At 46.8% G+C, this 27,174-nt stretch overlaps 1 protein-coding gene across 48 annotated transcripts in view; it reads left to right on the top strand.

Annotated features, from left to right (window-relative positions):
- NRXN1 (neurexin 1) overlaps positions 1-27,174 on the top strand; it is a 986,669-nt gene that overhangs the window by 828,535 nt on the left and 130,960 nt on the right. For all 48 annotated transcript variants that reach the window (XM_083604813.1, XM_083604810.1, XM_083604804.1 and 45 more), the window contains one exon: positions 1,395-1,566. In XM_083604813.1, coding sequence (XP_083460939.1) covers positions 1,395-1,566 — 172 coding nt within the window. The remainder of the gene's footprint in view (positions 1-1,394; positions 1,567-27,174) is intronic.

The following is a 27,174-nucleotide window of genomic DNA, read 5'->3' as shown; positions in this document are numbered from 1 at the left end:
CCAACCCCCTGCCAAGCAGGAAACACCATCAGAGCACTCCTGACATATGGTTGTCAAGCCTCTGCTTAAAGACCTCCAAAGAAGGAGACTCCACCACACTCCTTGGCAGCAAATTCCACTGTCGATCAGCTCTTACTGTCAGGAAGTTCTTCCTAATGTTTAGGTGGAATCTTCTTTCTTGTAGTTTGGATCCATTGCTCTGTGTCCGCTTCTCTGGAGCAGCAGAAAACAACCTTTCTCCCTCCTCTATGTGACATCCTTTTATATATTTGAACATGGCTATCATATCACCCCTTAACCTCCTCTTCTCCAGGCTAAACATGCCCAGCTCCCTTAGCCGTTCCTCATAAGGCATCGTTTCCAGGCCTTTGACCATTTTGGTTGCCCTCCTCTGGACACGTTCCAGTTTGTCAGTGTCCTTCTTGAACTGTGGTGCCCAGAACTGGACACAGTACTCCAGGTGAGAATAGGACTTGATTTCATGGTCAGCCCCTGGATTTTTTTCTGGAATATTGCTCATGTGCAATAATCCCACTTGCACCGGATTTTTCATAAGGAAGCCCTGTTTGAATGCTACTGAACACCCAAAGACACTGAAGGCTGGGCAAGTGAATCAGGCTGGAGGGGAAGAGGGGCAACACACATGTTTCATCCTATCATGTTTATGGGTTGCTGCAGGGACAGGCGCTATTTGATCTGGTCCTGTGTGACTTTGCTTCCAAACCACTAAGATCTGGCTTTCAGTATCCTTAGCAGAGCGATTTAAGTTTCCCAATGAATTTCAACTAGCTTCAAGTTTTGGAGCAAGTGACTATTCAGAGTTCTGACCTTCTGAGCCCCAATACCCCAAGAAGCACCTTAGACTATGTTTTGCTTTTCAGTGTCTTCCTGTTTTATAAAACTGCACAGTCTCCTCACAAAGTCATTTATCCTAGGCATAAGAACCAGGAAACTCACCTCTGCCTCTGTTTGCCCTGTGTTGTCAAGGGGGTGAATCAGTGGTTGAAATGAATGAAAAGAAGTGAATAACCTTCAGGCCAGGTCAAGAGATGTTGACTTGTGCACAGGGTCTCTGTTCACGTAAACAACCGTATGGTGGTTATCCTTGGTTCATAGTTTCTAAGACAATAAAGTTGAATGAGCCGGGGTAGGTAGCAAAGGGTTATGACTGGAAACATAGAATTCCTTGTTTGTATAGAAACAAGTTTTCTCCATTCCCAATCACAAATTGTTCAGTCCTGGTCCAGAGGATTCTTACCGCCACATGTCCTGAAGAAGTTAAAAGATATCTTCAGGATATTTTATCTGCATAATACTGTATCTAAAAGTGTTTTGGTTTTTTAAATGGGCTTCTGATTAACCATGTTGTTTCTGTCGTTTGCTTTTCTTTACAGCACCAAGGAAAAATTGGAGTTAAATTTAATGTTGGAACAGATGATATCGCAATTGAAGAGGTCAACGCAATCATTAATGATGGGAAATATCACGTAGTACGTTTCACAAGAAGTGGTGGTAATGCCACATTACAGGTGGACAACTGGCCAGTTATAGAACGCTATCCAGCAGGTAAGGATGTAAATTCTGACAGTTGGATTTCTGGCAGGGAGGGGGAAGGAGAAACTGTTATGTGGTGGATTTGCTTGTGTAGGTACATGGGATCTTGGCTTCTTCCAGATGTGTTCTTTTTCTGCCATAAAAAAGTTAATGTTTTGTAGACTGTGATAATGACAATTCCTAGGTGAAACAAACAAAATAAATGTGCAGACTGTCTTTGAACTACATTTGACACATGAGTGAAACTGAAGTCATGTAGATGTCAACGCTTTGAGAAAACAAAGTGGGGTTTTTTTAAATAAAAAACAAACCAAAACCTTTAATTATTACTATACTCGTATATTCAGATGGTGGGGGAAGGCTTTGGCAAAAGCATCACAATATGTCAAATTAAATAAATAATCCGCAAGTGGGTGTAGAGAACAAATTTATTAACGAAAGCATTGCCTGTGCTTATTTTATAACCAACCTTCCATAGCTTGTAGAGATTGGGCAATAACAACTTGTATTAAAGGGAGCACAGAAACCAAGAAGCGGTGCCTTGAAAGAAGAATGGAATTGATTTTAAGAGCATTCGTTTAAACACAATAGCTGTGGCCCACTAACCATTTATCCTGCAGCAGTCTCATCAAAGCCAGCCCAACCTACCAAAGATTGTTCGCAAAGATATGGAACTTTAATTCTCACTAGGTGAACGGTCGACAGACCATTGATTATACCCGGTATGGAGAATTGCCCTAGGTATGCAAATAGTCTTGGGAGGTTGTGTAAGACCATTAAAGCTAGGCGTCATATACTTTAAAGATGGTTTTCATATCCTGTGGTTGGCTTTCAGAGTTCTGCAACAGGAGCAGCCTGCCTGGTGGGGCAGAACTGCCAGCAATAGCCTCCTGGTAGTGGCGGCTCTGCTGCTTCCTGGGGGCAGGAGTGGTGAGGTGATTGTGAGGTCAAGGCTGTGTGAGTGGAGTCAATCCAGCACTCCTGCAAGTGCCTTTGCACAGCCCCAATCTTGCTGTCCCCTCAACCCTCTCCCTCCATCAGTGATATGTCTGCTGGGATGCTATTGCTGCAGTTCCGCCCAACTGGGGGTGCACTATTCTAAGGACACTAATCCAGAGGCCACTGGAACCATTTGTCTCCCTTGAACAATCAGGATCTATAATGAAGTTGACATTCCAACAATCACAAAGTGGAATGGATTGGATTCTCTGATCCCTGGCAAGAAAGGTAGAGGTTAAGCCAGAGGTCTCTCAAGTAGATAGGCATTGTGGTTTGTTGACATGTCACTCCATTGCTGTATAATTCCTCTAGTCCAGTTATTCCTATTACTATTTAACCAATCACAATTTTCTGTACTCCAAAATGCTTTGCAATTGACACCATGTCTGTCAACCCTTGAGAGGGAGCTTAATGTTGTTCCCATTTTACAGATGGAGAACTGAGTGCTTCTGCTGACTTGACCAGGCCAACCTGTAAGCACGTTGCTAAGCAGCAGTTTAAAGCCGAGTTTTGCAATCCTCTGGACCTTTATTTACTTAACAGGGTTATAGGCCACCTTTCAGGGTTATGCCCTCACAAAGTGACAGCTGTACACGTGAATATCATCGACACACCAAGTAATATAAATTATCAGGAAGCAGCATCTTGGTTTTGTAAGTCCAACCGAATTCAAAAGCAGCTGAGAATCACATAACCAAACTCACATTAAGGAAAGCACTTGAAGAACCAAGTGTAATCCATTTGGAAGAGTTTCCTTGGGCAGCTTGGCGATAACTAGGACCTGGGTAACTCTAGTCAGGGTCAACCACTATGGTTAAATCCACAGCAGCTGTACCAGGATAATGACAGGTTCAGGAGCAGCTTCAAGCTGCACACATAGTTCTTCAAGGGGAGTGCAGTTCATCGAGGCCAGGCATCATAACTCCATCCACAATTGCCAACTTCCCAACCCACAATACCGCCATCGGGTCTGAATCAAGTTCTTGCTTGTTCACCCTCACTGCCTTGTCTGGATTAAGATTCAGCTGTTCCACCTTCATCCACCCCAATGCTATATCCAGACACCGGTTCAGAGCTTCCACAGCCTCCCTGGGATTGGATGGTGGAAAATGATTTCTTCCAGCATTTTCATATAGATGTTATAAAGCACAGAAGACAAAATGGAGCCCTGCAGCATTCACATACCAAAGACCATGGAGATGAACAAGACTCGTTCAGCACTGCCTTCTGGAATCAGCCATCCAGAAAGGACTGGAGTCACTGAAACATCAAGACCTACTAAGACAGCCCTCTCTGGTCATTCCAGAAGGATACCAAGCTCAACAAGAACAAAAGCCACTGAGAAGTCCAGCAAGACCAATACGGTTGGACTTCCATTGCCCCTTCCTTTGTGTATCCACGTATTAAAGACGTTTCTGTCCAAAAACAAGGGTGGCATGGACTGGAAAGATCCTAAATAATTGCTTTCCTTCAAAATTACCTAGAGTTGAGAGGCGACCTTCCTCTCTAATATTTTCCCTAACAGGGAAGATTAGAGACTGTGTGGTTGTTATATGTTCAGTAGGATCTAGGCTTGTTTTCATTAGCAAGGGACTGCCCACTGCTTTCTTCAGAGACCACCCACTCCCTCAAGGACATCCACTTACTTCTGGCATCCGGGTAACCCTGCTGTCTAGATCCATCCGGGATCTAGACAGCAGGCCTCAAAGTTGCAAGCTCTACTTTGATTGCTCCACAATTTGCAGCCTGGATCCCAGGTGTCTGTGAGAGGCCTTCAAGAGGTTGTATCCAATGCAGGGTGGAACTAAAGTTCCTTCTCCCATACACAGTAGGGATTTGTGCTGCCGTGCAACAATGTAGGGTTGTTGTGCTATGCACTGTTGGAGCCCAGTTGGTGCTGGAAGTTTCCAGATTGTATACTAACCACATTTCATATGTGAATATGATGAGCTGTGCACTGTGCATTAAGTTCAGCTGAGGAGAAGGCATGGAGTGCATTTATGGTGACTTTATTAACTTCCTGCACACGGTCTGAGATTCTCTGTGGGTTTTTTCTGTATAGGTGGGTGGGGGGAACAGGGGCATGTAGACATCTGAAGGCACTGAAAGAGAACATTTGGGGCTAAAACACTGTGTGATGAAGCATCCTTAGACTGACAGATACTGTTCCCAGAAGATACATTGGAATTTGGGTTGTGTGTATACAGTATGCGTGCAATTATTGACCACAGGAGCGGTGTGCAGCCCCTTGGATTTGCTACAGTACCCATGCTGGTGGCAATTGCAGTGATGGCTCAATTCTTGCTCATATCTTTTTAAGAGGAATACCTGGAAACTTTCCATAGACTGCTAAACAAATGTTAGCAGGCTTTGTGTTGATTTTTAACAATCCCCAATGCAGCTACAACTGGGCTTAATTAAAGCCACAGTTTCAGCCATAACTCAGAATCCCCCCTGTGTGTGTTATTGCTTGGCTCAGCCCAATCGTTCTTGGTATTTAATTTTCTTTGAGCTTTTATCGGTACCATCATGTTGCCTTTGTTCATGGCATAACAACAGGAGCCAGTTCTTGGTTTTCTCCCACCCGTCCCTGTCTTGATTTAACACCATTTTCATACCTTCTTGTTTTGGGATGTGTGTTTGTGTTTTAGATATTTGAATGTTCTTGAAGAGCATTTCTAATCCTCTCTCTCTCAAATTCCGTATTCCCTATCTCGCTTCCCTTTATGGTGTGTGTGTGTGTGTGTGTGTGTGTGTGTGTGCATGATATGCACATAGCCACTGACCTGCATTCCACTGTTTACAGTAGGGGTGCCCGATGCTGTGTCCCCCCCCCCAGACTTTGCTGGACTACAAGCCTGATCATCTGTGACCATTAGCCATGGGAGTCACAGCCTAGCAACTTCTGGATGGCACCCCAGATTTACAGCATGCACCTTTAAATAGCAGTGAACATGACAGAGCACCTTCTACTGATGTCCTGAATTCTATCCTTGCTGTTGACCTGCAGCTGCTCCCTCCCCAGACCTTTTCACCTATTACTCTCCACAGTCTGCTCCCTTTCTTCCATGGACTGACTATAGTGGACTAGCTCTAACTCACTTTCCATTAAGCGCCTTGCTCCTAAGCCACATTTCAGCTATCAAAGAACACTGTAGCTGTAGGGAATCCAGAATTGTTGAACTCTTGGGATGCAACTGAAAGGGCACAATGGAATAATAATCTCTTGTCTCTAGAATTATCTGTAGTTGAAGGGATGTTGAAAATCACCATTGCTCCCTTAGAGTAAAAATACCTCTTTGAAGTCTGTTGAGAATAGAAAATCTGAGGGGAGCGGGGAAGGATGAAAAATATGGAGGACAGGAGTTCCCGTACCCAACCATGGACTTCATCTTCCTTTTTTCCAATGGAAAAAAATGATTGGGGGGGATACAAAAATAAAATAAAATCCTGTAGAATTATTTTCTCTTTTGAGACAAGTGCATTACTTTATAAGATGCTTTCCTCACACAAAATTTGTATGTTTGCTTTTTTCTGAGTATATAAAAGTGTTTAGTTTTGTTGTCTTTTTGGTCCCTATCTCTCCTTTAAATCGGAACCAGTAAAGGTGTTGAATGTCCTGTTCTGTGTGAGTGTCTGGAGGTGCTTGGAGGATGAATGGTGGCTAACAGATTGGGGTTGAATCCTGACAAGACAGAAGTACTGTTTTTGGGGAACAGGGGGCAGGCAGGTGTGGGGGATGCCCTGGTGCTGAATGGGGTAACTGTGCCCCTGAAGGACCAGGTGTGCAACCTAGGAATCATTTTGGACTCACAGTTGTCCATGGAAGTGCAGGTCAATTCTGTGTCCAGGGCAGCTGTTTACCAGCTCCATCTGGTACACAGGCTGAGACCCTATCTACCCAAGAGTGGTGCATGCTCTGGTTATCTCCCGCTTGGACTACTGCAATGTGTTCTACATGGGACTACCTTTGAAGGTGACCTGGAAACTACAACTAATCCAGAATGCAGCAGCTACCCTGGCGACTTGCAGTAGCCACCAGGACCATATAACACTGGTCCTAAAGGATCTTCACTGGCTCCCAATACATTTCCGAGGACAGTACCAACACTTTGAAGCTCTAAATGGCCTCAGCACAATATACTTGAAGGAGGGTTTTCTTGCTGTTCCCTCACTGGGAGAAGTGAAATTACAGGGAACCAGGCAGAGGGCCTTCTCGGCAGTGGCACCCTCCCTGTGGAGCGCTCTCCCATTAGATGTCAAGGAGATAAAGAACTACACAACTGTTAGAAGACATCTGAAGGCAGCCCTGTATCAGGAAGTTTTTAACATTTGACGTTTTATTATGTTTTTATATTTTTCTGGAGGCCTCCCAGAGTGGCTGGGGAAACCCAGCCAGATGGGCAGGGTATAAATAATAATATTATTATTGTTATTATTATTATTGTTGTTGTTGTTGTTGTTGTTGTTATTATTATTATTATTATTATTATTATTATTACCGCTACTACTACTACTACTCTGGTCTCCCAGGTCCTAGTGCAATGCTTTAACTCCTACACCAAACCGCCTCTCACCAACATATCTTAAAACCAAATTATGCCTTGCAGATGTTCCTCTAGTAAGATTCACATCCATTTGTGTGCCCGTAGTTCATTTTGGCTCTGGTTTTCTCTGCCTGTTTTTTTAAAAGTCACTTGTTGCCATGGTGTTTTAACTTATCTCCCCTACCTGCTTCTGGGTTTAATTAAGAATAAGCAAGATCAGCAGGTTAATTAAGACGCCTCTTCATTTGAACTGTACAGCTGATCCCTCCTTCACAGACACTGAAGAAATTAGGCGTTTATCATCTAAGCTTCCTGCAGTAGCAAACCTGATTAATTCTCTGCTGAGGCAAGCAGACTTCTTCACCTGCATACCATTTCAAAACCTTTTGTTACAGGTGTACAATTTTTAATTTGGAAACGTATGAGAAACATATTGTCGAAAAGGTGTTTTGTGTATTTTACGCCTTCAGTTCTGCTTTCCTTGGGTCGCATTCAAGTAAATCCTGCTCAGAGCTGACCCACTGAAATTAATGAACTTTGGTGAGTCATGTCCATTAATTACAATGGGTCTACTTGCGAGCAGGACTAGTGTTGAATGCCATCCACAGTACCATCAGTATTGCAACTTCTGGAATTTATCATCCGTATGCTTCACTGTAGAAATCCAAATTCTTCACCAATAAGAGCTAGTGACACCTTGTGCAAATTAAACTCATTTGCAAATCTTCAGTAGGGATGAACAGGCCCCGCCCCATTCAGTTCTGTTTCTGAGCTGAGCCTTGACTCTGCCCTATGGGTATTTTGGAGAGGAGATTTTCAAGAAAGCACATATAATAAGAGCTAGTGACACCTTGTGCAAATTAAACTCATTTGCAAATCTTCAGTAGGGATGAACAGGCCCCGCCCCATTCAGTTCTGTTTCTGAGCTGAGCCTTGACTCTGCCCTATGGGTATTTTGGAGAGGAGATTTTCAAGAAAGCACATCCCAGTCACTCCTTTCAAGGCAATGCTATATAGACAAGAGATTTGGGTACACAATAATGTTTAAAGCCGAATCAGAGTTAGGGCAGTGATTCCAGCCCTCGCTCTGATTGCTTCTGGATAAAATAAACTTCTTTTTAGTTTAAATATTGAGACCAGCAAGTATGCAATAACCACCAGTAGTGGAGCAAACATTTGTACAAAGCCCACCCACCCAAAATACGTGGAAGCAACATTGCGGAAGACCACTTTGGCCAAGGTTTTACAGGTTTTACTTCCTCTGCTAGCTTGTCTTCCGTTAAAAATGATACACCTTCAAAGGTTTTCAAATCTTTCCACCCTACAGACTTCTTTTTTCTTGCCTCCGTCTTTTTTCTTACCGAGGAGTGACTTACAGTCCCTTCTTATCAATGGGCTTTATTAAAGTTTCTTAAGTCAGTGTGTTATTTATTTATGTTTGATTTGACAACTTATCAGCTTTCTTCTGTCTGATAATGCTATATAATGTTTCTTTAAGTCAGGGGAGACAGGCATTTGCTCCCCCACCCCACCCTCTGGTTTTGTAGCTGTGGGCTTTTCCCCTCCTTTCTTTCACATCTTTCCTTTTTTCATCTTGGAGAACCTGGTAAAAAGCGGAGGCTTATCGCTTCTGAGATGCAACAGATTCTGTAATTAAATTCAGATTTTAATAAAATGTGCCGTGTGCTCACCATTGCTCTGCCGCTGACAGATTCCGCCTCCTTTGGTTAAAAAAAATATGACATAATGCTGCTTCTTTGTAAGAGGCAGGGAAATGTCAAATGAGTAGCGGCGCTCCCAGATCTGCTATAAAGCATTTAGAAAATGCAGAGTCCTTTTAAAAGATTCATAACAAAGCATGGTAAATACAAGAACAGAAGAACACAGTTTTAAGAACTTGAAGTATCTTCGAGCAGTTTCCAAATATTCGGGGCTGAGGGGGAAGCATGTCTCAGAGCCCTCTTGAGATTGTAATAATTTAGGTTGCAGGTGGGAGACAGACTGTGCGTTTGACTGCTCTTCTGCATGAAGACTCCCTTGTAATGGGAGGAAAGGGTGAAATGAATAGCAGCGATTCTCTTTTTTAGAGAACAAGATCGCATCTTGTTAGGCATCAAGCCCAAAGGGTGCCTTGAACTGTTGACCTGAGAGATGGCAGAGCCACGGCTGGGAAACATTATATATTTATAACCGCAAAGAGCAAAGTTTTGTTCATTTATTAACTTCGTACCAGACTATAAAGGCCCATTTATTCCAGTATGCTGTATCCTGCAGTGACCAAACAGAAGCCTCTTAGAAAATTCATAAATGGGGATTGGGGGCAAAAGCATACCCTCCAACATTTTTCCAGTGAAAATAGGGATGTTTTATTCAATAATATTAATAGTAATATTGATAATTTTATTATTTGTTCCCCGCCCATCTGACTGGGTTTCCTCGGCCACTCTGGGTGGCTTCCAACATATATAAAAACATAATAAAACATTAAACATTAACAAAAAACTTCCCTATGCAGGGCTGCCTTCAGATGTCTTCAAACGGTTGTATAGTTACTTTTCTCCTTGGCTCAGGGGTCACATAACTCCATACCATCCATCATTTGTCCGATAAAAACAGGGATGTCCTAAGGAAAAGGGGTCCCTTTACCTTTAAGGAAAAGCAGGACATTCCAGGATCAAATCAGAAACTGGGGTGTGCTTCTATAAATTCAGGACTGTCCCTGCAAAATAGGGATGCTTGTAAGGTCTGCACTGTTCTAACTAATATACATATGCAAACACAGTCATAATTGGTTTGAATCCCCACAATGCGGTGAGCTCCCAGTGCTCAGTCTCAGCTCCTGCCAACCTAGCAATTCAAAAGCACACCAGTGCAAGTAGATAAATAGGTACCACTGCAGCAGGAAGGTAAACAGCATTTCCGTGCACTCTGGCACTCGTCACTGTGTCCCGTTGCACCAGATGTGGCTTAGTCATGCTGGCCACATGACCCAGAAAGCTGTCTGTGAGCAAACACCAACTCCCTCGGCCTGAAAGTGAGATGAGTGCCACACCCCATAGTTGCCTTTGACTGGACTTAACCATCCAGGGGTCCTTTACCTTTACCTTTTACTCAGTGGGACAGCTGACTCAGACTGAGAATCCAAGCCAGAGTGTCAGTTCTGTAGAGCCAGCCAAGCCCTCACTGGCTCCTCAGGTCACCTGTTCTGACTGGGTTGAAGAGGAGCAGGATGAACACCACAGAGACCAGGCCAATAAGTGTCTGAGAGGCACACCTGGGCTCTGCTGCCGCAGTCCTCAATTCAGCAGCTTGCACCAGCCTTCCCCAATCTGGTGCCTAAAGATGATGGGGACTATAACTCCATTCAGACCCAGGCAGCATGGCCAATGATGAGGAATCATGGGACATGTTGTCCAATGCCTCTGCAGAATACAACCCCACACCCAACACTCTTCATCCAAAATGTGCCCCTTCAGTTCTGCCCTAGATTTTTTTTGACCGGGCAATGGAGCTTGTGTTTAGCGCCATTCTGTATGCCAGCCAATATATGCAGTGCTCACGAGTCCCACTTCACACAGTGCATAGTTAAACTATGGAACTCATTGCCACAGGAGACAGCAATGGCCACCAACTTGGAGAGGGCTATCAAGAGCTACTAGCCACAGTTGAAGGCAGCAGTGCTCCTGAATACCAGTTGCTGTAAGCCACGGCAGGGGAGAGTTGCTCTTTCTGCTCAAATCCTGCCTCTGAGTTTCTCACAGGATGCCAAATCCAGCATTTCTTCTTATTTCTTCTAACTCTTTCAGTCTCATCGTACCGGTGATGCATTGCATTTCCATTAACTCCTAGAGCAGCCCTGAGGTAGCTCTGAGACCAGGGCCTTTCGAAAGGCAGCATAAATTCAATGCTGGCTTGAGCCTTTGAGCCAGACAATTTGCCATCCCGAATATGAAAGAAACAAACAAAAAACAAAATTAATTTCTGTGTAATGACATTGTGTTCTGAGATATCCCTGGGCCATAAGGCTTTTTAAAAAAATGATCACATTTCTCTCTCTCTCTCTCTCTCTATATATATATATATTTGCCAGTGTTGTGAGTTGTGACAGTGCAATAGGACTTCATGTCTTCAGGACAAGAACTTTTGTTTAGCTCCCTAATTCAGAAAAAGTACTATAATTCATACTGGAAATGGAAAAAGTGACACTCATGTCTGCTCTGGATTAAAAAAAAGAGAGAGGGAGAGGGGAACAACCTAAATAATTCAGGTCTCTGAGAAGATATTAATCTCTTTCTTACACCCATTCTCAATGTGAGCCTCTTCCTTTCAATCCCACTGATAATTTTTTTGTGGGTGAGTGGGGTCTTTTTGTTTCTATTTTGTGATCCCCCCCCCCGCTGCTACACACAAGCCCTTAGCATCCTGTGCCCATATAGTGATAGGCAGGGACAAAAAATTGGCGCCACCATTGAGGACACAGCAGTCCAGATTCAAACAGTATGTCAAATTATTTTTCTGTGTTTATCGTGTGTGTGTGCGCGCGCATTAAGAACAATACCCCTTAAAGTATGTGTTTAATGTGTTAGCTGTGAATAGACATCTACCCCAGAGTTCCTGGTGTGTGGAGCAGGGAATGATCCCCTTCTCTTCCAGGCATTATTCCATCATTTCCGAGCACAATTCAAAGTGTTGGTGCTGACCTTTAAAGCCCTAAACGGCCTCAGTCCAGTATATCTGAAGAAGCGTCTCCACCCCCATCGTTCTACCTGGACACTGAGGCCCAGCGCTTAGGGCCTTCTGGCGGTTCCCTCACTGCGAGAAGCAAAGCTACAGGGAACCAGGCAGAGGGCCTTCTCGGTAGTGGCACCCACCCTGTGGAACGCCCTCCCACCAGATGTCAAAGAGAACAAAAACTACCAGACTTTTAGAAGACATCTGAAGGCAGCCCTGTTTAGGGAAGCTTTTAATGTTTGATGCATTACGGTATTTTAATATTTTGTTGGAAGCCACCCAGAGTGCCTGGGGAAGCCCAGCCAGATGGACAGGGTATAAATAATAATTATTAATAATTTCACTAGTTAGTCACAAGCATGGCCGCTTGCCTTGCCTTGGGCCAGTCCTGATCACTACTGAATGCCACACTCAGTCATCCCCTCACCTTTTAGTCTTGTGGGAGGTGGGAAGCCTTCTAGGTCAGGTGTTGCAGCTTTGCACCGGGATCAATAAATCTACCTTTGCTGGGCTGGATCAGTTTTCTCCCCTGCTGTCCTCTCCATCTAGTTTGGAAGCCCGGCATTGTTCAAACTCTGCAAGCCAGCTGCTCCCTTCTGCATGCCTCCCTTTCTGTAACTGGAAGCCAGATACCACCTGCCCAGATGAGGGACAGGTCCCTCCCACCCTCATCCAGCTGCTTGGGCAAGGTGAGACCAACCTGCCAATCAAAGAGAGGAAGAGAAGACAGACAACCATGTTCCTCCAATGCCACACCAAAGCAAAAGCCAGGTGATCTTTCACCTCTGTCCTCTGCTTCTTTCTCTCTTCCCTTCCAAGATCTGATTTAGGGAAAGCCTGGCCTGTGCCTCTGGTGGATTGAGAATTTCTTGGGCAATTTCTTGCTGCCAATGTTCACACGCCATCACATTTTGGGATGGGTTTTTATATATATATAATAAAATCTAGTATACTGGCCCCTTTTGCATTTGCCCGAGTTGCCAGATGGCCAATCCGGGCCTTTATCCATCCCACCTCAAGAATCAAGTACCGTTTGGAAGCTCCCTCAACCTGAGCAGGAGCGCTTGGCAGTACAAATCCCAGGCTCACAAGGTTAGGAAGGCAATATCCAGAATGGCTGTGGCAGCGCTTGCAGGGAAGGGAATGCTTAGAAGAAACATTGAGGTGAAAGCTGTGGATATGGCGGGCAGCTGGGCAACACCCTCTTGGAAAATCTGTGGAAGAAGCAACTCCTGCCTCTCTGTTTACCTCACCCTCCACTTCAATCTCAGTTCTAGAATGGCAAGATGCTCCAGGGGGGAGGTAATTTTAGCTTCCTTTTCCCCCTCCCCTTTTGGTGGTTAAATTTCCCATTGCAATATTGCATCCAACAGTCTCATTACCTTCATGAATGACTCAGCTTTGCATCTCCCACCTGCATAGCCTTGATAGCATCTCCTTGGATGTAAAACATGAGGAAAGGTTTTCAACAGAAGTAGATTGAAACCTTTCGTACAAAGCAATGTCGTTCCCCCTCTGCCTAGACTCCTGATTGGTGTCCTGCTGTGGCACTCTCTGTATCTTTATTGTACTGGTTTAAGGAAAATATTGCTGAACATATCTGTCCTTTCCAGAGGGGAATTATCTTGAGCCGGGCAAAGTACAGTAATCATGTCAATGCAGGAAGATACCATATCTTGCCTGTCAGTACACGATCCTTGTGACGCCTTCTAAGATTTATTTGGGCTACTGTTTTAAGGCGTCAGAAAGGATTCATAGTCTGTGTTTCGTAGCTCAAAAAACCCATGGCAGAGGCTTGTTCATCCTGTTTTCAGAAAATTATAATTAAAATTGGGAGATTCCATAACAGATGAAATTGGGATGTCTGAGAATTCTGAGGAAAATGGAAACCGAATTGTCACTGTATACATCCCATGTCCAGGAAAAAAACCAATCCAATGACTGTGATCTGTATTCCCTGCTGTTGTTCCTTTCAGTCTTCAAGCAACACAACACTGATTGCTTCCCCTCCCCCATTTGGATTGTGTTTCCTTTGCAATAAAATAAAAAGGGTAAAATAACCTAATGGCAATGTAATTTGCATGATTACCTAATGAAATAAGTAAGTTGCATAATTTGTCGATAGCAGGTAGCAACCCGAATAAGGTAGTTTCTGACAGAAGACAAACTGCAGCAGAACAGAAACAGTGGCATGTGATGAATACAAAGTGAAACATAAAGTATTGCCATCTTTCATCCCTCTGCTGGAAGCAGGTTGGCTTGTTTCTAAATGAGTCCTGAAAGCGAAAAAGAAGAAAGGGCTCCTCACCTCCCCCCCCCAAAAAAAAACAATGAAAGAGCCATAGTTTAGTGACAGCCCTTTGTATATTTGAAAATGACTAGCATATCTCCTATCAGTCTCTTCCAGGCTGGACATACCCAACTCATAAGGCTTGGTTTCCAGATCAGGTGGGGTGGAGGAGGGCTATTTGAGCCACCTTGAGCTTCTCGGAGGAATGGTGGGGATACAAATGAAATAATAAAAATGACAAATTAATAATATATGGTGTGCATATGGCCTCAGTTGTCTCCTATGTTACAAAGGCCGATGAGGCATTTAGTGGCACTGGTCCAGTGCTGAGGGCCTTCTGGCGGTTCCCTCACTGCGAGAAGCCAAGTTACAGGGAACCAGGCAGAGGGCCTTCCCGGTAGTGGCGCCCGCCCTGTGGAACGCCCTCCCACCAGATGTCAAAGAGGAAAAACAACTACCAGACTTTTAGAAGACATCTGAAGGCAGCCATATTTAGGGAAGCTTTTAATGTTTGAAACATTACTGTACTTTAATATTTTGTTGGAAGCTACCCAGACTGGCTGGGGAAGCCCAGACAGATGGGCGGGGTATTATTATTATTATTATTATTATTATTATTAATAATAATTGGTCCCAAGCTGTAGAACGTTCATCCAGCAGAGATGCAGCAGGCTCCCTCGCGTTTTGACTTTCAGCCATCTCTCGAAGACCTTTTTTTATGCTGATGGGCCTGAATATTGTGCTGCAATGCTTTTAATGCTGTTTTTTTGGGGGGAAATTACGGTATATTGCCGTGACCTACCCTGATATATGAGAGAGTGCAGTGTGTCAATACTGTTATTGTGGCCCATCAATAAATGTTCCATTTATGGGATCCAGGACACCAGTTTACTGCCAATGTCTTAAAACAGAGATTGAGAACCCTCCAGTTTGGGGTAAAAACCTGGAACAACTGCACCTGTTTCCTCAGTGCAGTTTTGCTGGCAGAAACAGATGAAAAAGAAGGAGGCTCTGGAAAGAAAAGGTTTATCAGGGCCACGTGCAGCATGGATGCCTTCAACCCTTTTTATTTATTTATTTTTAAATCACATTTCAAGCATCAGGCCATTAGGCGCAGCAGTGTTTGGAGGTTTCATTCTACGGATATGGCTGCGGGCTTCGTTCCCTGCTAACAATCCATTCCGAATGTTTCTGATCATAATTGGCTGTGCATATTCCGGCCTCTGAATATTGATCTGTATGCCGCGGTGTTCCTCGTTGGTGCGCCATATTTCAGGCGAGGAAATGACTCTTGCACGCATTCGTTTCCATCAAGAAGAGCGGGAGAAACAGCTGCCTGTTTACCTTCCCCTCTATTGACCCGTTGCCAGTAACTTCTCCTGGAGTTTTGCCTGGGGATCGATAATAGGATACAGATTGTTCTGCGAATCCTATAAGTTTATTAAGCGGGGGAAATCATCAATATTGCATCGCTAACCTTCCAGCATTTAGCTTTGAAGGGCTGTCTCTTTCAGGGCTGGCTTGTAAGCTCCACGCTTTATCATCCTTGGCAGCCTGCGTTTTCAAAATAAAGCGGCTTTTATTTTGCTAATATTTAAAGAGCGCAATGCAGCTCATTTTAATAATGCATTCATTTCGGGCGTGTGCGACGCCGTTAATGAAGCCACCTGGAAAAAGGAAGAAAAGAAAAAAACCCTGGTGTTATGTACTGAGTTGAATAGGATCCAAACTGCAGCAATCTGATTGGTCCTAGAACAATAGGATCCAAAAGGCAGCAGTCTGATTGGTCCCAGAACAATAGGATTCAGAATGCAGCAGTCTGATTGGTCCTAGAACAATGCAGCAGTATGATTGGTTGGCAGGAACCACCCAATCATGCTCCAGATGGAAGTGAATCCACAACCTGATTGGCTTACAGTAGAATTCCGGAATTAGCCAATCATGTGCAGCCCATTGTGTAAATAATGTATATAAAGCAGATACTTTGAGGGGACTTTCATTCATTCCTCCTCACCACTATGAGCTGAATAAAGAGCATGAAATCACTTTGCGACTCTGAGTATATTTCACTGGCGACGAAGATGGGATCCCGCTGAGCTGACTGCCACACACAGCACCGCAGCACCGCCACTTGCCGCACCGCTGCCTCGCACCGTGTATCCAGGCTTCAGCTCCGGGACACAAGGAACTCAGAATGGCAACCGACAGCAGCTTCTCGCCGTTCAACCCAGCATCTGGAGACTGGGAAGCGTACGCCTCCCGTTTCACCTTCCTCCTAGAAGCCAAAGGGGTCACCGATGAAGAAGACGCCAAGAAGAGGGCAATATTCTTCAGCGTCTGCGGAGAGGAGACGTTTGATATCGCCCGGGCTCTCCTTGCGCCTGAAGACGTTGCTACTGTTCCATACAAAACAGTAATGGAACAGCTGAAGGGGCACTTTTCGCCACAGCCCTCAGTGGTGGCTCGTCGAAATGCCTTCTACGCAAAGCGGCAAGCCCCTGGGGAAACCATAACTGGGTTTGTGACCTCTCTCCGCCAAGCTGCCCGGTTCTGCAACTTCTCAGAGCTGGAGAACATGCTTCGTGACCGCCTCGTCGGTGGCCTGAAGGATGAGAAGCTGCAACGACGCCTCTACGCTAAGAAGAACCTAACGTTCCAGGTCGCTCTGGAGGAGGCCCTGGCAACGGAAGCTGCCGAGAGGTCGACGCAAGAGGCACGGCTGAGCCAGCCGTCCCAACCGAGGGTCCACCACGAAGACCTCACCGACTTCTCAGGATCCAACAGGGAGGAGGTGCACCGAGTACAGCAGCGCACTCAAGCAGCCCACATACCACAGCTGCCTCGACGAGAAGGAGGGAACTGCGCAAGCTGTGGAGAAAGTCACGAGAGGAGGACCTGCCGTTTCCGCAACACAGAGTGCAGGCAGTGCAGAAAATCGGGACACATCGCCCGGGTGTGTCGGGCTCGGCCCACCCGACACCAGGCATCAGATGACCAATCCAAGAGCCCCAGGTCCCGGGGCCCAACGCACCAAGGCAACTCGACGGAGCTCACGGACTTCCAGGTATACCAGTTGCCTCACCCCAACGTGGAGAAAATTTATGTAGAGGTACAGATAGAGGGGGCCCCATGCCGCATGGAGCTTGACACGGGTTCAACTCTATCCATAATCTCGGCAAGGACCTTAAGGAAACTGTGTCCTACTGGGGGTCCCAAACTCAGGCCGGCCCCATTCACCCTCCGGGACTTCCAGAAACGTAAGGTCCCCACAATGGGGGTGGGGACCTTCAGGGTGCAATACCGAGGGCGGACGCGGCAACTGGACTTGCTTGTGGTCAAGGGCCCCTACATTAGCTTACTGGGATTGGCATGGTTTGGACCACTGGGGCTAGCCGTCACCGGGGTGAACCACACCAGCTTACAAGTGGACGTGGACGCCATATGCAAGGAATTTCCGGGGGTTTTCGATGGGAAATTGGGACAGTATACGGGCCCCCCCATTGCTCTACAGCTTGACCCCGCAGTACGACCGGTCAGGCTCAAGGCCCGCCGGGTCCCGTTTGCCCTGAAACCCCGTATAGACGAGGAATTGGACCGGCTCGTGGAGCAAGGAGTGCTGGAGCCGGTGCCTAATGCCCCCTGGGAAACCCCAATCGTCACACCTGTCAAGCCTAATGGTTCGGTCCGCATCTGCGCAGACTACAAATGTACCATAAACAAGGCCCTCACGGCCCATGCATACCCAGTACCAGTGGTCAGCCATGTCCTTGCCACCCTGGCTGGGTCGAAAATTTTTGGCAACCTGGACTTGGCCCAAGCATATCAACAGCTGCCAGTAGATGAGGCCACAGCAGAGGCACAGACGATTGTGACGCACAGAGGAGCGTTCAGGGTAAAGCGGCTGCAATTCGGTGTCAGCGTGGCACCAGGCATATTCCAGAATCTAATGGACTCTCTCCTTAAAGGGATTCCTGGCGTCACCCCCTTCTTCGATGATGTGTTGATTGCTGGGCCCACACCAGAGGAGTTTGAGGACCGCCTCCGCACCGTTCTGCACCGTTTCCAGACGGCGGGTCTCAAGGTGAAGCGGGAAAAATGTCTACTAGGAGTGCCTCAGGTGGACTTTCTGGGATTTATGGTGGATGCAGAAGGGGTCCACCCGACTGGGGACAAGGTACGGGCCATTTGTGATACCCCAGCGGCCAAGAACAAGACTAAACTTCAGGCCTTCTTGGGACTATTGAACTTTTACCATTCCTTCCTTCCCCACAAGGCGGCGGTAGCGGAGCCCCTACACAGACTCCTGGACAAGCGGGCCCCTTGGGTGTGGGGCCAGCGCCAGGAGGCCGCATTCCAGGCAGTCAAGGACTTGCTTGTCTCAAACTCGGTCTTGGCACACTTCGATGAGAGGCTGCCGGTGGTGCTAGCATGCGACGCCTCGCCCTATGGCATTGGCGCTGTCCTGGGACACCAACTCCCGGATGGAAGAGAGGTACCGGTGGTATACTTTTCCCAGACACTCAACGCAACCGAGCGGAACTACTCGCAAATCGACAAGGAGGGTCTGGCAATCGTGAAGGGAGTAAAAAAATTCCATGATTTCTTGTACGGGCGGCCCTTCACCGTGGTGACTGACCACAAGCCGTTGCTTGGCTTGTTTGCCCCCGAAAAGCAGACCCCTCAAGTTCTGTCTCCTCGCGTCCTCAGGTGGTCAATTTTCCTTGCCAGCTACCAGTATGCACTGATTCACCGCCCTGGGAAGGCGATGGGCCATGCGGACGCCTTCAGCAGGCTACCACTACCGGAAACAGGCCCCGACCCAGCACCTGCACAAGAGGTTATGAGCCTGGAGCTGCTTCCTGAGCGCCCCATTCAGGCACAAGAAGTTGCACACCATTCCAAGAAAGATAGGGTCATCTCCCGGGTCCTGGACTGGGTGTGGAGGGGATGGCCCAGCAGCAGCCCCGGGCCAGAATTCGCCAGCTACACAACCCGCAAACATGAACTGTCGGCCCACAAGGGGTGCCTGTTATGGGGAAGCAGGGTCGTTGTTCCCCAGCCCCTCCGCAAAAGGGTCCTCACAGCCCTACACGAGACACACCCAGGGGTAGTAAGAACAAAGGCCCTTGCCAGGAGTTATGTGTGGTGGCCGGGGATCGACGGAGAGATAGAGGCCTGGGTCAAACACTGCCAGGCCTGCCAAGAATCCTGCCCAGATCCCCCAAGGGCCCCAGTCCAGTCCTGGGAGTCCGCCCGAGCACCATGGTCACGCCTGCATGTGGACTTCGCTGGCCCCTTTCAGGGGAAAACATTCTTCATAGTGGTGGACTCCTACACCAAATGGCTGGAAGTCGCACTGGTACCGTCCACTTCTACGTTCGCAGCCATCCGGGTACTACGCAGGCTGTTTGCAACCCACGGGCTCCCTGACACTCTCATCTCAGACAACGGGACTGCATTTACGTCAGGAGAATTCCAAACCTTCACAGCGCAGAATGCCATCCGCCACATCCGTTCGGCGCCATTCCACCCTGCCACCAATGGCCAAGCAGAACGCATGGTGCGGACCACCAAGGACACCCTTCGCCGCATGACGCGAGGGGATTGGGAGTACCGCCTTGCCACATTCCTTCTAGCACAGCACAGCACCCCCAGCTCAACGACTGGCCGCTGAACTACTAATGGGTCGGCGCCTTGCAATCAGATTGGACCACCTTCACCCCGATAGAGCTCAGGATGAGGTAGTGGTGGGGGAAGGCAGGAACCCCCGGACCTTCGAGGCCCAGGACCCAGTGTATGCAAAGAATTTTGGGGCAGGCCCTGCATGGGTACCCGCCACAGTCACCAGGGTCACTGGCCCTGTGTCGTACGAGGTGCTAACAGATGGGGGGCAATGCTGGCCACTGCGACCAGATACGGCGACAATTCCCGGGAGAAAACCAGGAGGAGGAGGACAGGTCAGAGGAGTCCCAAGGGAACAGTGGGGCAGTGAGGCCCATAGAGCATCAGGGGCCAGCAGGAGAGGCAGAATCAGTAAATACAGAGAGGACCCGTGAGGCCGAAAGGACATCGGAAGCAGAACCACGACTGAGCGAGCCAGTTGCGCCAGACCAAACTGCCCCATCACAGCCAGCATCCTTGGAACACGAGCCAGAACCTGAACCCCAGACCAGGGAACACCCCAGGCCGCAACGCACACGTAGGCCGCCGCCGTGTCATGAGGACTATGAATGCGACCTCACGGGCAGGACTGGAACTTAGAGGGGAGGGGTGTTATGTACTGAGTTGAATAGGATCCAAACTGCAGCAGTCTGATTGGTCCTAGAACAATAGGATCCAAAAGGCAGCAGTCTGATTGGTCCCAGAACAATAGGATTCAGAATGCAGCAGTCTGATTGGTCCTAGAACAATGCAGCAGTATGATTGGTTGGCAGGAACCACCCAATCATGCTCCAGATAGAAGTGAATCCACAACCTGATTGGCTTACAGTAGAATTCCGGAATTAGCCAATCATGTGCAGCCCATTGTGTAAATAATGTATATAAAGCAGATACTTTGAGGGGACTTTCATTCATTCCTCCTCACCACTATGAGCTGAATAAAGAGCATGAAATCACTTTGCGACTCTGAGTATATTTCAACCCTGTAAATCTGCGACGGCCGCAATATCCTCACGCAATTTCTTGTGTTCCAGTCTATTGTGGGAAAGGTCAAGTAGTTTCCTGAGAGAGAGTGGATTTGCAAATTGTGTCAGAGGAGCTGTTTTCTTTGAAAGATTATCCAGTTCCCTCTTTAAAAAATTGTTAAGTATAACAAAGGAGTTGCCGCTTGTGTCCTGAATAATGGGGTGTGCAGTTGTAAATGGGTTTCTCGCAGGAGAAAAGAAGCAGCTTGGTGTCAGGGGTGGTGGTGTGTGTGTGTGTGTGTGTCTGTGTAAGAGAGAGGGGGGGAGAGGAAACAAAGGAACAGAAAACATAGGAGGAATGGATGGTGGGGAAAAATCGACTTGAGCTGTAGGATAGTTTCCCCCAACTGCTGCTCTCCAAATGTTCTTGGACTCAATAATAATAATAATAATAATAATAATAATAATAATAATAATTATTATTATTATTATTATTTATTTATTTATTTATTTATTTATTTATTTATTTATTTATACCCTGCCCACCTGGCTGGGTTTCCCCAGCCACTCTGGGAGGCTCCCAACAGAATATTAGTAATAATAATAAAAAGGTAAAAGGTAAGGAACCCTTGACCATTAGGTCCAGTCACAGACGACTCTGGGGTTGCAGTGCTCATCTCACTTTATTGGCCGAGGGAACCGGCATACAGCTTCCGAGTCATGTGGCTCTGGCGAACCAGAGCAGCGCACGGAAATGTCGTTTACCTTCCTGCTGTTTATCTACTTGCACTTCGTGCTTTTGAACTGCTAGGTTGGCAGGAGAGTAATAATAATAAAAAGTGTTAAAACATCAAACATAAAAAAACTAAACAGGACCACCTTCCGATGTCTTCTAAAAGTCAGACAGTTATTTATTTCCTTGACATCTGGTGGGAGGGCATTCCACAGCGTGGGCGCCACCACTGAGAAGGCCCTCTGCCTGGTTCCCTGTAACCTCACTTCTCACAGTGAGGGAACCTCCAGAAGGCCCTCGGCACTGGACCTCAGTGTCCGGGCAGAACGATGGGGGTGGAGACGCTCCTTCAGGTATACTGGGAAGAGGCCATTTAGGACTTTAAAGGTCAGCACCAACACTTTGAATTGTGCTCAGAAATGTACTGGGAGCCAATGTAGGTCTTTCAGGACCAGTGTCATATGGTCTCGGTGGCCGCCCCCAGTCACTAGCCTAGCTGTCGCATTCTGGATTAGTTGTAGTTTCTGGGTCACTTTCAAAGGTAGCCCCACTCCAACTAGCATCAGCCCCAGGAAACATGACCAGTGGTCAGGGATGATGGGAGTGGGCATGTAACTCCTACTTTAGGGGGTGGTAGCAGATTGTTTAGGAATTTATGCTACATAATAACATAATAATACCCTTTTGGGTCAGGCCAGTGGCCCATCTAGTCCAGCATCCTGTTCTCACAGTGGCCATCCTATGGGACGCTAATGACAGGAGCGAGCCAGCCATAAATTACACCAAGCAAGTTGGAGTTACTCCCTTTATTGGCAAAAATAGGAGCTGCACAGAACGGTCAGGCCTAAGGAGCACCGCAACTCATCTCCAGCAGGTCTTGCCCCCATGAAGCCATTGCTGAGACTGAAGATCCCTGCTTCCCCACAGCTGCCCAAGACCCCTCCTGTGCAAGGGTTTCCCCAAGCAATCTGCACCTGCATGAAACTAACATCTCCTCTGCCCTCTTCTTGCCTCTCCTGGTTCTGGGAGACCAGTGGAGAGGGAAGCTTGTTGAAGTAGGATTGGGAGACACCTGCAACTCTTCAGCAGCCAGACTCATTTCTGCCACTTGGCCTCTATCCTCTCCTGCTTCTGTCACAGACTCTCCCTGCACACTAAGTCCTGCTACCTCTTCAGCTTCCAACACCTCCTAGTCTTCTCCCTCTGACCACTCATGGTCCCACCACCAATTCATGGTCCCACCACCAGTTCTCGGGCTTTCAGCTTTCTTCCATTGAGGGTTCCCCAGCTGGTTCTTCCCACCATTCCTCTGTGTCCAACCAGTCTGTGACATCTAGTAGCCATTGATAACCCTCTCCACCATGAATTCATCTCATGTTCCCTGAAGGCCATGTTTGTGGGAAGCAGGATGTAATTTTAACATATGATATTGCCACAAATTACTTCCTGCCACTCACTCCTTCATCCAGTAGCTGTCGCTCTTCCTGATAAAAGTCCATAAAACTGGGGTGGTTTAGGGAGTCTTCATGGCTCTTTTGCTACTGCTTTGTGAGCTGTTCCTTGTGGAAGTGCGGTGCCCAAGTGCTTCTGCGATTTTTATCTCGCTGAGCTTTTGCATCTGCAATTTATGGTTTTCTGTGGCCCTGCCTTGCCAAAAGCACAAAAGAAAGAAACAAAGAACCCTGAATGTACAAGTTTAAACCTTTCAATTTGAAACGTATTACTCTTTTATAGTCAAATATCTGCGAGGCATAAAATACACAAATTGAAATGCCACTGTTAGACGCAGCTGAGAGTCTAAAGCTTTCTGTGGCCAAGGGCTGCTTCTTTGGCTCTGCTGCTGACAGAGAACAGATTTTTATCTCTTAAATGCCATTTTCCATCAGCGCTGGCCCCTTTGGCTCTTTTCCCTTTTAACATTGTTATTATTTTGATTTGCCCTGCTTTGCCCAGAGAATGACCTTCCTCTTTCCTTTCTGAATTGAGAATCAATGGGGCTGCTATGCTTAAGCTCACTGTGACTCTGCTGAGCCCCTGTGCAGATGGGGAGGAGCTATGTTTGCTGTGGGGAATGTTAGCATGCAGAACAGACCACGTAGATCTGAAGCGAGGTCTCAGTAGTGTCAGAATGAGGCGGAAGGAATCAGTCTATTTGCCGCAACTTGCCAGTCTCGCATGCATTTATTTCTGAGACCCTCTCATTTCTGCATTAATTTGCTGGTGTGTGAAAGCTCATGTATAAATTTATCTATTATTATTATTATTATTATTATTATTATTATTATTATTAAATTGAAGAGTTTGGAGGGACCCTTCTCTCACCACAGGTGACTCAAGGCGTCTTTGCAAAAACAAAATAACACTCAGAAGCAGAACCCATGCATTCATTAAAACCAAGGAGGGGAATTACATCAAAAATATTCACCCCTCACCCATCCCTGCCCCCTTCCGACCCTGCTTCACACATGTTTTCACCTGGCTGGAATGTTTCCTTCAACTCTGATCATGCCTCTTGCTTCTCTTGATAACGGATGGAGAGAAATGTGTGGAGAAACAAGCCTGCTGAACAAAGGTGACATTTTACATCCATTGTTCCGCATCCTTTTTTCTTCTTCTTCAGGCCCTGCACATCATTGTCATGTGGCCCCCGGAAGCCTGCCCCAAAGGAACATGGCTCTTTGGGCTGAAGCACAGCAGAGGGTTATAGATCCTGCAATCCTCCATTTTACACCTCATTCTTACACCTGAATAATATAATCGCCTTTTGATGCCCATTTCAGCTTTCACAGTATAGTATCAACTAGCTAAACGTTTCGCCATTACTATAAAAGGCCCCTTTTTAATATATTTCTGGTAGGCATGATAGCATAATATGACCTTTAATTTAACAGCCAAAGGCTTTTTTTATCACCTCCTTGTTGCTTTTTTATCTTCTCTTGCTTCTCCCTGATATAACACAGCAGTCTCTCCATCTAAGCCACTCGGTGCTGCGTGGAGGCTGCTGCCTTATTACTAAGGGAGGAGAATTGAGTTGGGGAAAGATACTTTTACCTTTAATTATTGATTGCAGCCGCGGAAAAGGCTCTGAATCAAAACAAGACAAATGGAGGCAATAAAGAGGAGGAGAAGGCTGCAGACAGGCACAGGAAAACGCACACCCCAGACTTGAAGAGGGGGTACAGGAGAGAGACAGGAGTTGCTCCCAGTGTGTGCAGATTTGGAGAGCAAATGGCCTCCTTTGTTTCACAAAGCACCTTCTCGTGAGGAGGGAGCTTCCACCACAGGAGGGGGAAAAGGCTTCCCTTTTCTCGCTGGTTGTTGTTCCTCTGAGATCTATCACCATCTCTGAGTTATCAGTTTGCTTTGAGAATATCAGGCGGCCACCAAACTGGATGGCTTTAAAAGAGTATTTGACAAATGAATGGATGGCTATGAGCCATGATGAAGAGACGTGGGCGGCACTGTGGGTTAAACCACAGAGCCTAGGACTGGCCGATCAGAAGGTCAGCGGTTCAAATCCCCACGACGGGGTGAGCTCCCGTTGCTCAGTCCCTGCTGCTGCCAACCTAGCAGTTCTAAAGCACGTCGAAGTGCAAGTAGATAAATAGGTACCGCTCTGGCGGGAAGGTAAACGGCGTTTCCGTGCGCTGCTCTGGTTTGCCAGAAGCGGCTTAGTCATGCTGGCCACATGACCCGGAAGCTGTATGCCGGCTCCCTCGGCCAATAAAGCGAGATGAGCGCCCCAACCCCAGAGTCGGCCACGACTAGACCTAATGGTCAGGGTTCCCTTTACCTTTACCTTTATGAGCCATGGTGGCAAAGGGCCTTGACCTAGCAAGTAGGCAGAGAGGCAGCCACCCAGGCCATCATGCCTTCCTTCGCAGATGTGCCACAGGCTGGTGCCATCTCTGCATTGCAGCGTTTGTCTGAGGGAGTGGCGAGCAGGTGCCAGGCAAAAAGATGAGCAGGGAGGGTTTGGAGGGGAAGGACTGTGTGTTGTGTGGCCACTCTTGTGCCTCCTAAGCTGGTCTGTGCCCTCAGGTGAAGCAGAGGGTGCCATCCCATCACATGGGTGGACATGGTCTCAATGTATTTCATATGTGAATAACAAAGATAAGGAACTCTAACCTCTGGCATCCTACATTTCCTTTTTAGTTTGACTCGCTAGTTTTGGCCAGATCTGCAATTTCAGAATGCTAACACATTTTCTTGCTTTATTTAATGTCTTATGTGACTGGGGTGGGGGTGGGGGTGTTTGCACATTGTAAAAAGTTCTCCTAAATAAATGGAGTACATCATTTTACCCTGTATTGTAGAACGAAATATGTCAAATTGGCCCTACATCTGGACTTCATTGTGGGACAATAGATATCCACATGTCACAAGCTACTGTCATCGCTAACATTACCTTTCAAAAACAGTTGTCTCTCTACGGAGGAGATAAAATGTAACAGAAATGCGCCCAAAGGCACCACAGGATTGGTAGCAGTATGCACAACAAGGCAAACTGAGACAGAAAAATAGGTGTGGGGGTTAAGATGGTCCTCTTGCGGAGACTAGTGGATCCAATTGGTTTTCAGAAGGCTCTGGGGAGTTTTTTTTTTTCAGTTTCCATGCTCTTCAGTCAAAGCCCTGGTCAATCTCTGTAGTGCAGAGTTGACCCAGACTGGCCCAATGAACATCCTCTTCCAACTGGCAATGTTTAGAAATCTTTGTGGTATGCCCTTGGAGCTCAGAGCAATGAAGGGACATAACTTGAGCACAGGTGAAGGAAAACTCCCAACGAATGTAAGCAAACACTGGTACATGTGCAGGCTCAAGCCCATTCAGTGAAGGTGGCAAATAAATAAAACTTACTTCTCCACCTTCGTTGCATCCTCAGGTTGCTGTCCTGCAGAGCTATTTAGCTAAAGGTTTGCTAACAGGTTTTGGACTTCATCATTGGTGCTAATGATCCTGGTGAGATGTCTGGAGTGCTGTCTTCTCTGATGTTGTTGGATGGAGTTCAGCTGCTGCAGTTTGAGGACCAGGCAAGGTCAGGTTCATGCAACTGCTTGTACCTTTGCCTCTCCTGGCTTATAAAATCTGGCAGAGAGAAGATAGCTGGATGAGCCAGGGAGGTAACTAATGCTTCTCTTCAAGAAGGAGTGGTCCCAGGTTGCCTGAAGGAAGTGATTCCCTTTCTGGCCAAAGTTCTTGAGAAGGTGTTTGCCAACCAGATCCAGTTCTTAGAGGAGACAGCTTTTGAAGATCCATTTCAACTGGGATTCAGGTCTGGTTTTGATATGGACCTGTGTGAGGAGAGAAATGGAGGAGTGTGACTCCATTCACCCTCCTTGATATATTGACAGCTTTTGATACCATCCATCATGGTATCCTTCTGGGGAGACTGTCTGAGTTGGGTATTGGGGGCACCACATTTCAGTGGTTTCATTCCTGCTTGGATGCCTGGGTCCAGAAGGTGGTTCTTAGACTGCCTTGCTTAGCCTCGTGGGTTCTGCAGTGTGGGGTCCCACAGGGGTTGGTTCTGTCTCCCAGGCTGCTGAACCTCTACATGAAAGAGTTGAGTGGGGTCATGTGGAGTTTTGGTGTGCATTGTTATTAGTATGCTGATGGCACGCAGCTCTATTTCTCCTTCTAATCTTCTGCAGGTGAGGCTTCTGTTCCTATGCTCTGAGCTTCATAACGTCAGGA

The sequence above is a fragment of the Podarcis filfolensis genome (genome assembly GCF_964270895.1).
Source record: "Podarcis filfolensis genome assembly, chromosome: 3".
In the NCBI taxonomy this organism is placed as follows: Eukaryota; Metazoa; Chordata; class Lepidosauria; order Squamata; family Lacertidae; genus Podarcis; species Podarcis filfolensis.
Note: the sequence above shows the minus strand (reverse complement) of the source record. Positions and strands in the feature narration are given on the sequence as shown.